The sequence below is a fragment of the Tripterygium wilfordii genome, chromosome 23 (assembly GCF_013401445.1).
Source record: "Tripterygium wilfordii isolate XIE 37 chromosome 23, ASM1340144v1, whole genome shotgun sequence".
NCBI classification, from domain to species: domain Eukaryota; kingdom Viridiplantae; phylum Streptophyta; class Magnoliopsida; order Celastrales; family Celastraceae; genus Tripterygium; species Tripterygium wilfordii.
The window spans coordinates 9801954-9814529 of record NC_052254.1 but is presented as its reverse complement, the minus strand read 5'-3'; the positions used below and the strand labels follow the sequence as shown (position 1 = coordinate 9814529).

At 35.1% G+C, this 12576-nt stretch overlaps 1 protein-coding gene across 1 annotated transcript; it reads right to left on the bottom strand.

Moving 5' to 3' along the window:
- Positions 1-9733: 9733 nt before the first annotated feature.
- On the bottom strand, positions 9734-12357 carry LOC119993663 (protein SPEAR3-like). Its single transcript, XM_038840866.1, has 5 exons — positions 11941-12357; positions 11735-11851; positions 10990-11060; positions 10804-10888; positions 9734-10720 (listed from the first exon to the last, which is right to left on the bottom strand). The coding sequence occupies exons 1-5, from the start codon at positions 12136-12138 to the stop codon at positions 10607-10609; spliced, it is 585 nt and encodes a 194-aa protein (XP_038696794.1). The 5' UTR covers positions 12139-12357; the 3' UTR covers positions 9734-10606.
- Between the last annotated feature and the right edge of the window lie 219 nt (positions 12358-12576).

The following is a 12576-nucleotide window of genomic DNA, read 5'->3' as shown; positions in this document are numbered from 1 at the left end:
TGTGGACAATCACCTGAAGAAGAAACTTTGTCAAAGAGGAGCGGGTTTGGCTAAAAGCTCCAAATCAATAGATGGAGATGCTGATATTTTTGTTGACAGTGGAGCTCTTTTTTCCATAAGAGCCGGTTATCATTTTGGCATGTTGATTGATTTCTAGGTTGCCATGAAAGATGATGGGTCACTGAAAGCGGGTGCACAAGTTTGCACGCGGGCATTAGTTTGGCATTGATGTAGGGTGTGTGGTGCAAAAGATGTCGGAGGGCTGAGGAACTCTCGAGAAAGCCAAACGTGGGGGTTGTAAAATAAAATTCAGCAAGCTATTTTAGACATGAGTCGAAGAAGGAAAAGAAGGAAAATCTTGGAATGTTAAACTTCTGAGTGAATATACTTTTTATGGTGGAGTATGATTGTCGGTAAAGACAATGTATAGCAAAAGTTATGGAGGACGATTTTCGATGTAGAGAGTTGTGACTATCGGTGGATAGTTGTGACTGTCGATGAAGACGGTGGTATAGTGAAGGCTATGGATATTTTTGATCGATGTGGAGAATTGTTGAATTTTGGTCAAAAATATAGTGTTAAAAGATGTCCAGAAATTTGACAAATAAGTCCGTGTCCAGACAGGTAGGTTTGCTATCTGTGGAGGATAATTCTCTATGTAGAGAGAGTTGTAAGTGTCGGTGAAGACGGTGGTATAGCGAAGACTATAGATATGTTTTTATCAAGGTGGAGAATTGTTGAATTTTGGTAAAAAATATAGTGTTAAAAGACATCCAGAAATCTGGCAAATAAGTACGTGTACAGACATCTAGGTTTGTTGTTCGAACAGCAGGCACATATTAAAAGGTACGGACAGGCAAAGTAGGTATAATTGTCCGAACAGCCCAAGGATCCGTCAGGATAGCTGGCGGATTGCAGCAGTACGTGAAAATGTTTAATGCTACAGAAGAGTCCCGGTTGCAACGAAACTTGTTTTCCAAGTTAGTCTCTAGTTAGGAACATGGTTTATACCATATTTGTAATTGGAAATATCTTGGGGAAGTACTCCTAGGTAAAATTGAACTACGAGATTTGTACTACTATAAATACTAGTGGTTTTGCTAGTTTTTTTTAGTAAAGACAAATCAAAGGGTTGTGTGCATTGAGAGAGAGAAAAAGGAGATAACTTTTTGATGTATCTCTCGAGTTTTTGCCTAGGTTTCTTGGTTAGAGATTCAAGATGTAGGGTGTTCGAGTTATAGGCTAGATTGGGGCTTATGATAATCTCTTGGGCTCTTGGGTATTCTTGGGTTTCTTGGTGGGAGAAAATCATCGGTGTGTAGTTGTATAAATTTTTTACATAGTGAAGTTTTCTATTGGTTGTCTTTTGACAATACTCGTGTTTTTTTCTCCAGTTTGGAGTTTTTCATGTAAATCTTATGTTTATTGATTGTGTTATCTCAAGTTCAATTTCTCTTTAGTTCGTTGATAGTTCTGAAGGAAGGATCCTGGGGGATCATTTCCCAACAACTAATACTATAAATAATCTTAGACTTACCGTTCACTTACTAAGTACTGAAATTAAACATAAGTAAGTGAACTCCGCTTTTTACTTAATTTATAATGATAGTCTAAGTTCCAAATATGGTTCCTGAGTGTCACTTGAGTATGAATTCTGACTGCTGCCAACTGAATCGCTGAAGTGTTTCTTACTTTTCTTCAACTGCAAATCCTATTTCAGTATCTCAAAACATGATTTTCTAAATCATAATTAATCTACCAAGAGTGTGGTACATGAAACAATTAAGGTCGAGTTTGGTATCAGATTCAAAAATTATGAAAACAAGAATAAAAAACAAAACTAGAAAATAGAAACAGAAAATGAGAACATAAATTTGACAACTTTTTTGGTTGCATACCTAAAACAAAAATGAAAACATAAATTTCATTCAAGAAGATATCTTCATGCGAGATGTTGTGAAGCTCTGCTCTAGGGCAAAAGCCCGACCAAAGATTGAAAAAATATCAAGCTTGGGTAGCTCGAAAAATACTTATGGGTGGGCCAAATGAGCCCAAAGCCCGACTCCAAATCAGAACAATGACCAGGGTTGAAAGCCAGGGCTCGGCCTGGTCCAGCCCGGTTTAGAGAATGAGAGGGATATGTGGAGAGGAGAGAGAATATTGAAGAGATAAGAATGATGAGATGAAAAGTGTAGAGAAAAGGGAGAAGGAGAGAAAAAATGAAAAAGTGAAAAAAAGAATCATTGAGAAGAGAGATGCGGGAAGCATATTTCATTTATTTACCTAGATTATGTAAATTTATGGATGTTAAAATTAGGGGCAAATAACATTTTCGATCTATAATATCTAGGTAACTTGAATGCATTAATTTAGTTAATGAGGCTTCAACAGTTCAATGTAATGTTAATAAAATAAAATATTAACCATTAATTCAATTGCAATGTGTTTTTGTAAGAATCAATCAGTGGATAATGAATATCTAGGGTTATTATTTCCTTTCAATTGATGATAAAAGAACGTTCCAAAGGAAACATTGATAATAGGATTTTGAACAGAAGAAATTAAATCTATTTTGATAAAAAACATGTGTTTGTGATAAACAAATAATTAATTGATATTGTCAAAAGATCATGATCTTCCACATAATCTTAGTCTGACAAACATGAATATTCAATTGTGATTCATCCACTAGGTATCTTCCATTCTCAGTAATGTATCATTGAGTTTTTTTTGATAACCAGAGTATATTCACAACAAAGAAAAATTCAACAGGGCATCAGCACATCAGAGGGATGGCCTAACATAGGGGAGTAGCAATTCAAGATAAACCATCAAAGTATAATCATCAAAGTATGTATCATTGAGTCAAATGAATTAGAACCCTAATCAAGACACCTTTATACGTATTAGAACGTCAAAAATGAAATTGGGGGTGCTTTTCCTATACTATAGCTCATTGTTAGAATCTTGTAAAAAAAAATGCATGGTTGAAGTCACAGGTTCTTGTTGATATTCTAAATGATCAAAACCTACTCAACAAATACACGCAATGAAAATCAAATTGGAAATGGGTTTCATAAGAGTTTTTTTTTGGGATTTTCTAAGATTTTCTAGAATTTTCTATCAGTATCTCCGATTTTTACCCATAATATATCGATTTATAAGAGTTTTGATTCTCTACATGACTCTCCACTATAGGCGAGAGGCTTATTGTGTTTAACCCAAAAACGACTAGTTCCCCTTCAAATTGGTCAAAAACCGAGATTTCGAAGAAAAAAGGTCATTCTTTTTTCTTCCACAAAGACTTGCCACACATCAATAATACACCCAAAACTTCTACAATATATCAAATTTATCTAGAAAATAAATGAACCGAAAAAATCTCAAAAAATAAAAATAAAGAGAGAGTCGTGATTCCAAAAAAAAAACAGAGATTGAAGAGAGAGTGAAGGAGTCAAGTCTTGGAGAGGAAGAGAGAGGTGTGAGGTAAAGAGAGAAGTGAGGTAGAGAGAAAAGAGAGAGACGTGAGTTTAAGGAGATAAAGAATAGAGGCTTAATGTATGAGATGATATAAAGTGTATTAGGGTTATGTTATATATAATGACATTTTTGTCCAATAAAAAATCCAAGGACCTATTGGTGTAATTTGTTTGGTCTTGAACTTAATGGTGCATTATTTTTAACTCAGGGATCTCTCAGTAAATTTTCCTTATTAATAATTAGTGACATTAGGTGTCGTGATTGATTATATTCCACTTATATAGCAAAAGTTGATAGTGTGGTTATACACTTACACTAGTATTGATGTTATCATTTTTTTATTCTCTAAAGAAGGAGAACTAGGTAGTAAATGTTGAGTATGGAGGCTAATTATCTTGCTGATATTTGATGTGTTGTTTTGGTGTTGCCATTCAGATTGGTGTTATAGTCGTCTAGACGTCCCTGATGCATGAAAGTGGCAGAAGACCCTTGTTGGACATCCGGATTGAGGAAACACACTTACGCTAGTGTTGATGTTATCATATTTTTGTCCTCTAAAGAAGAAGAACTAGGTAGTAACAGTTGAGTATGAAGGCTAATTATCTTGTTGATATATGATATGTGATGTTCTGGTGTTGCCATTCGGATGGGTGTTATAGTCGTCTGGACGGCCCTAGTGCATGAAAGTGGCAGAATACCCTTATTGGATATCCGGATCGAGGAAACTTGAAGACCCATTCGGACAGACGTGCAGGAAAGACAATTTTTAAGTGCTTGTCGTACGAATGAGTTAAATAGGCTTCCGAACGGCTATTAGGGCATGGTATTTAATTCTAATTATTTTTCTAGGGTTTGAACTTAATTCTAATTATTTTTCCTCCAAAAAGGGTTAGAGAGGATGGCCAGACCTGGTGAGAGGGAGTTCTTGGTGTTTTTACTCTTGATTCATGATCTAGTGAAACCTAGCAATAAAGTGGATGTAGCTTGTTATATCATATTGATCGGGTGAACCACTATAAATCTCTGTGTCTCTTTTATCTTTATTATTTCTTGATTGTTTTCTTGTGATTTGGGTTTCTCAAATTATCTGGCATTGAGATTAGTTATTATCTCTATTATTCATGCTGAATTTAATTTGGGAGCGGGTTAAATCTCCCAACAAGTGGTATCGGAGCTTATGGCTGTTTTATTCAACACTCTTGAGTTGTTGTGATCTTCCTCTAGGTGGGAGTAATGGATGGAATAGTGCTAAAGGTGTCGATAAGTTTGGTGAAATTGATTTTCATTATTGAAGAATGCAAATCACAGATTACTTGAATACCAGGGATTTGGAGTTGCCCAAAGAAGGTGTTGTTCCGACTGGTATAAGTCGAGTTGAATGAGACAAGATTCACTAGAAGGCTTTAGGAGTAGTCTGGTTAACACTTGCGAAGAGATTTAGTGCACATGTTGTCAATGAAACTACTACTGTCAGGCTGATGAGTACCCTATCAGATACGTATGAAAAACCAAGCTCAATATAATAGATTCATTTATTGAGGCAGTTGTTTACGTTGAAGATGTTAAGAGAATGTTCCGTGAATCAACACTTGCTATTGGTTAACGAAATTTTGGATAAACTTCAGTCTGTAGGAATTACCTTTGAAGAGCACTTGAGATGCTTGATCTTGTTGACGTCGATGCCTGATGATTGGGATAGTACTATGAATCTGTCTAGAATTCCATTGGAAAGAAAAGTCTAGACTACAAGAAAGTGTGTTCTACGCTTCTTAATGAAGAATCGAGGAGGAATAGTGCTGGAGCGTAGCTCTCAACAATAAAAATAGAGGAAGATCTTCCAACATAAATTCTAATAACCGTGATAGTTTTAGCAAACGAAAGAACAAGGTAAGTCAAAGTCTGAAAAGTGGTCGGATGGGTGTTGGCACTATAGGAAGCTGAACACTTGAAAAAAGGATTGTCGAACTTTGAAGGATGAAAATAATCAAGCCAACGCCACTGTAGAGGTCAATAGTGATGCATTGATATTGAGTGTATACAATCCAATGGATTCTTGGGTATAGATTCTACAGAATCCTCCCACTCTATTGCTAGTACGAGTATCATGGAGAATTAAAAATCTAACAATTATGGTAAGGTTCATATTGCGAATGATAAGGCTATCGGCATTGTGAAAAAGGGTGAGGTACGTATTAAATTGACTAATGGTAATTTGTGGAAGTTGAATGATGTTAGACATATTCTAGGCTTGTCACAAAATTTGATTTATATGGGTCAGTTAGATAGAGAAGATTGTCTGATTAATTTCTCTAATTGTAGTTGGAAGGTTACAAAAGGAGCCTTGATAGTGGCTCATGGTGAGATGTCAGATACACTCTATACGACCTCGAATTCGAGGAATTTAATGAACACAATTGAGAACAAAGATGATGATGTAAATAATTTGGCACTGTAGGCTTGGACATATCAATGAGAAGGGGATAAGGGTTCTGCAGTCCAAGGGCAAGTTGCAGGGTGTGGAAGTTAGTGAAGATCGGACTTTGTGAAAACTGTATCTTTAGGAAGCAGAAGGTTATCAGTTTCTTAAAGTTAGGTCGGACACCCAAGACTATCAAGTTGGAGCTGGTTCATGTAGATGTATGGGGACCTTCACCGATACAAGCTCCTACAAGTTCCAAGTATTATGTGATTTTCATTGATAATGCCACAAGGAAAGTGTGGGTCTGTTTTCTAAAAAACAAATCAGATGTCTATGATATCTTTAATAAGTGGAAAGCTTTGGTCGAAATGAGATATGATTGAAGGTTGAGTGTTTAAGATTGGATAATGGAGCATTGATAGTAAATTATGTGAATTTTGCACAACGAATGGGATTAGGATGGAGAAGACCATTCCTAGAATTCCACAGCAGAATGGAGTGTCTGAGCACATGAAAAGAACTCTGAAAGAGCACGCAAGAAGTATGTGGATACATGTAGGGTTACCAAACATGATGTGGGCCGATACAATTAATACTGCTGCTTATTTAATTAATCGTAGACCTTCGGTTCCACTTGGAGAGCTCCTACCCGAGGACAAATGGAGTGGTAAGAAGATATATCTATCATATTTAACACTGCATGGCATATGTACAAATTGAGTATGATACTAGAAACAAGTTGGATCCCAAGTCTCGAAAATGCATATTCATTGGCTACAGTGATGATGAATTTGGGTACATGTTTTGGGATGAGCAAAACAAGAAGTTTCTAAGGGGTAAGAATGTCTTGGCGATAGTGATGTGATCAATAGGAAAAAAGAAGGTCTGGAAGTTGATGCTTACAGAGGTTGGGAACGAGATGGTATGGTTGAATAGTTTCTTGGAGGAATTGGGGCAAAGCATGCTTATGGTATTCTGTATGGTGATAGTAAGAGTGTTAGTCACTTGGCTAATAACACTGCATTTCATTCGAGGACGAAGTGTATTCAACTAAGGTATCACTTTATATGATCTCTGTTGGAAGATGGAGTGTCGAAACTATCCAAGATTTTTGGGAGTGAAAATGCAGCTGATATGTTAACCAAACTTGTGACTGTTGATAAGCTGAAAATTTGCAAAGTTTCGATTGGTCTCTGAGACTGAACAAGGAGATGGATTTGCCAACGAGTGTTTGCTAGGGTCATGGAGGTTATGACTATTTGGGGGAATTAGCTCTCAATGGGAGATTGTTGAGTGTGGAGACTAATTTTATTGCTGATATTTGACATGTGTTATTATGGTGTTTTCATCCGGACAAGTGTTATAGTCGTCCAAAAGGCCCTGATTCATGGAAGTGGCAGAAGACCCTTATTGAACATCCAAATCGAGGAAGCATAAAGATTCGTCCAGACGGGTGATATGAGCGTCCAAACTAAGTATGTTAGAAAGACAAGTTTTATGTGCTTGCCGTCCGAACGGGTTAAATAGGCGTCCAAACGATTGTCGGGACTTGTTATTTAATATAAATAACATACATGTTTTCTAGGGTTTAAACTTAGTTTTAATTGTTTTAGACCTTGTGAGAGTGACTTATTGGTGTTTGTACTCTGTATTCGTGATCTAGTGAAGCCTAGCGATAAAGTGTCTCTTTTATCTTTATTCTTTCTTAATTGTTTGCTTGTGATTTGGGGTTCTCAAATTATCTGACTGACATTGAGGTTATTTATTATCTCTATTATTTCTGTTCAATTTAATTTGAGAGAGGGTTAAATGTCCCAACAGTAACTAGTAAACTAGGTATATAGATAGTGCTCTAGAAAAAAAAAGGAGAAAATGACAATCCTCGTCTTTCAAATTGTGTTGGAAAGTTAACAGTTAAAACCATCTATCATCTATTGACAATATAACTTCTTCGAAATGAAAATGACACACACATAAGTGACATGACTGGCATATATATAACTGTCATTTTATAATAATTACTACTCTATTTGTACGTGAAAGAGAGAGAGTTAATTAATTAATAAGCTGCTTTCTTGTCATGACTAATCCTGCTATTTTAAACAATTTGAGACACCACAGTTGTCTGCCTTAAATGGCTAGCTTTGATATAAACAAAAGTAATTTATTTTATATCCATATTTGGATATATTCAAGTACTCAAAATTGCCAATTCTCTCTCAAGATCTATATCACCAATAAATCCCAAAGAGAGAATATGATGGGCAACAATTGATTGCTTCAAATAAAGTAATCAACTTTATGTTAAGGACAATGCTAGGAACCCCTAAAATTTGACCCCCAAAAGTCCCGCAAATCTATGTGGCATTAAAATAGCCATTGATTAAAAACACACATGTAAGTTCCACTTCACATCCAACATTCCATATCAAATGAGGGTCTTTTGGGGGTCACTTTTTAGGGGTCTCAAGCATTATTCTTATGTTAATTTCTTGCTTTTCTTGCAATGACAAACCCTAATTTATTGAATGGTTTTCCATTCTCTCAAAAGACAATAAAGTAATGAGTTGCAGGGTTCACTGAATAGAGATAGTTAGGGTCTGCTGTAAAATATTATAGCAGGTCCCACTATAGTAGTGATATAGGACCACAAAACCTTTTTTTTTTAAATCATCAATGTGTTTTGATCGGGTTTATGAGTCCAACTATATATAGTTGTCTCAAATAAAAATCAATTTGAACATGAAAAAGACATAAAATTATGGACCATCGAATATAATCTGAAATATTTAATGCCTCTATTGTGATGACTTTCATTTTTGATTGATAAAAAAAATATATAATTGAACTTGTAAACTCGATCAAAACATATTCATAATATTTTTTAAGAAAAAATAAAATTTTGGAACCCCTAAGCAATTACAACGAGGCTGTAATTTTTGTACAATAAACCCCGAGCACTCACCATCCACCATCACGTCAGATAGAACTCTCTCTCAATGCCCCCTTGAATTCCACAATTACTATTAAATTGACTTGGTGAAAAAAAAATACATTTTAGTTTTGTTGGAAATCAAAATGCAATATTAGCAGCCCACGTTGAAATTAACGAAAATGTTAAATTATCATAGATATACTTGTCCCTAAAGCTCCGTAATCTAGCTGGCAGTACAAGTCAGATGCCAGCTAGATAAATTGTCAGAAATAAGCTAGGTTTCTATCTTATTTCTCCTGCTTCTCTCTCATAATCTCGCACGCATTTCAAAACTACAACTTTGATATACTTTTTCTCTCTCCTGCTTCTCTTTTTATCATATTTTTTTTTCTCTCTCCTACTTATCTTTAACTCATATTTATCATTTTCTCTCTCCTCCACGAGAGTCATGACAATTCCTAAATCAATGTATAATTATGATCACAATAATGTAAATATAAATTATAAATATTTAATTTCGAATTGAAATAATGTAATTATGCATTGTTGTTTTGTAATCATCCAAATTGTTTATGAGATATAATTAAGACAGCATAATCAAAAATTATAAATTTATCCAGTGTAATTGTATGTTTTTGATGTTTTCGTAGATTGTTATATAATTTTGAGAAGACAATTATTAATTATGACGTTAGAGCAATATATTGCGAACTGTGTAAGTATGAGCACAATAATGTAATTAAAAATATCAATGTGTAATTACGTATGGGAATAATGTAATTATTCACTGTTCTTTTGTAATTAAAATTTATCAGTGTAATTATGTATTGTAAAAATGTAATTAAAACTATCAATGTGTAATTATACATTAAATAATGTAATTATTCACTTCGAATAGAGTTTTGAACATCCACAGAAAGAGGAGAGCACCCCAACCAGTTGTGAGGCAAAAACAACATAAGCACCAAACACAAACAAACCCACAACATGAAACACTCCAAACACCAAAGTCACAACATGAAAGACCCCAAACAAACAAACCCACACCCTGAAAGATCCCAAACAGTGGGCGCAGTAGCTGAAGCCGCCTTCACAAATAAGAACTGCTGCCAACAAGCCAAAAAAGTATAGCAGCAACCCACCAACTCAAACAAACCAAGCTATGAAGATATGGCGTCGTCTTCCTCACCACCGGATCTACGACGTCGTCTGCAGAAGACAAAGACAAAGAGATTGCAGATGGAGAGTGGTTGGAGAGAGAGGGATTGTAGATGAAAAGTGGTTAAAGAGAGAGAGGGGTTGCGGGAGAGTGGTAGGAAAGAGAGAGGATGTAGATGGAGAGTGATTGGAGAGAAAGAGGGGTTCTAGATAAGTACTATATTTATGAGAGAAAATTTTTGAATTTCAAAATATTATTTAGTTTTGAAACTGTCAGTCATGTGGCTGATGTGGAAAGCCAGGTATATTAGGGATAGTTAGGGATGTTTGGCTATGTATAACTAGTACTACCGTATTAATCCTCCTTTGCGGCCAGAAAATTAAATTTTTATAGTTTCAAATTAATTTTCATAAGCAAAGAGAGTCAATATACCTCTCATTACACAAGATCCCTCCAAAATGAAACTTAAAAAACTAGTTAATCACCATGATCACATCGCTCAAATTCGCAATTTTATGCGAAGACTAGTACTATCAATAATCTTAGATTGACCGTTCACTTATTAAGTACTGAAATTAAGCATAAATAAGCGAACCCCGCTTTTTTGTCTGATTTATAATGACAATCTAAGTTCCAAATCTGGTTCTTGAGTGTCACTTGAGTCTGAATTCTGACTGCTGCCAACTGAGTCCCTCAGATGTTTCTTACTCTTCTTCGGCTGCAAACCCTATTTCAATATCATCAAAACATTATTTCTAAATCATAATTAATCTACCAGGAAACAATTAATTAACTAGTTAGTTACTCAACTTGTAGATTTAAAAGGGGCCTGGTAGCACTCATGCTTGGTTGTGTAAAATGTTGCTGTTCATAGATGCCGGTGCCGCGATTCCAACTGGTTTAGAGAAAGATTAAGTCATCATTAATAACAAACATTCATATCGAAGAACAAATTAAAGAATGTAAACTGGTAATTAAGCATAAATATGCAGGTACCTAGGTGTAGAATTGGGTTGAGAATCATCATATCTGATTGGTGCTCTTTCATAATCACCAACTCCACCCATCTGTAATATCCAGGTAATTTGAATGCATGGATTTAGTTAATTAGGTTGAGAATCACCATATCCAATGCAATTTTTTTTGTAAGAATCAATCAGTGGATAATGAATATCTAGGGTTCTTATTTCCTTTCTATTGATGATAAAAGAATTTTCCAAAGGAGACATTGGTCAGACGATCTTGCACAGAAGAAATTAAATCTATTTCGATCAAAAACATGTGTGTGTGTGATAATAAACTAATAATTAATTAATATTGCCAAAAGATCATGATCTTCCACATAATTTCAATCTGACAGACATGATTTTGCAATTGTGCTTCCTCCACTAGGTATCTTCCATTCTCTGTCATGTATCATTCATTGAGTTAAATGAATTAGAACCCTAAATCAAGACACACACATACGTATTAGTGCATCAAAAATGAAGTTGGGGGTGCCTTACCTATACTATAGATCATTTTCAGACATCGCATTTCGAATCGGGTTTGGTTCATAGAAATCAATTATGAAAATGAAATAGGGTTGATGTTCTTAATGATCAAAACCTCCTCGATCAACATATACATGCTATGGAAATCAAATTGGCAATGTCCGTACAAACCTTCCTCTATATATATGTGTGTGTGTGTGTGTAAAACACAGAAATTGATTAATCAATTGAAGTATAGTTTAACATACCATGATACTAGGTTGGAAGCCATAGGAGGCTGAAGAAGGTGCAGATGATGATGAAGTGGCATAAGAGAAAGATGATGGTATTGATGAATAACCAGTCTGGAGTCTCATAACATCCTCCTGCAATATGAAACTCAATTGACCAAAATTAATCCATGAATTAAAAGATCACATTCAAATATATACAACCCAATTGATCAAAATCAAACCTGGTTGAAATGAGGGGGATATTGATAGTTACAACCCAATTGACCATGTAATCTGATCTTCTCCAATTGTGCTACTCCAAGCCCTCTTTGTGGCTGCTTTGGCTTCTCTGAATTACTGCTCTTCTTGCTTTTCCTACCAGAAGACCCTCCTCCTCCTCCTCCTCCCATGTTTGGCTCTCCAAAATAATTGCCACTCATCTTGATCTTCTTGTATGTGTGTCTGTGTGTAAGAGAGAGAAAGAAAACAAATCACTCTCTCTCTCTCTCTCAAGCTTTCTATCGAACACAAGAAGTGCAAGTAAGAAATCAGAGATCTCCTCCCAATACACAGACTATTTAAATTGTGTTTGCTACACCCCTAGTAATTAAATAATTGCATCGCTGGATCAGATTGTGTGCAGATTTACTCTCGCTATATATATAAATATATTACATAGATTTTATGCTCTCTATCTTTTTCTTCCATATATGTAATAAATTGGTTGCATTTTTAGAACCCACATAATTGTTTTTTATTTTATTGAGTATAATTAGAATATTTATTTCTTTTCTAGAACTTGGGAGTTGGAAAGCGATTGTTTCTGATTTAATGTGTTATTATATTAATTATAACCTATATTATATCACTTAATTGCT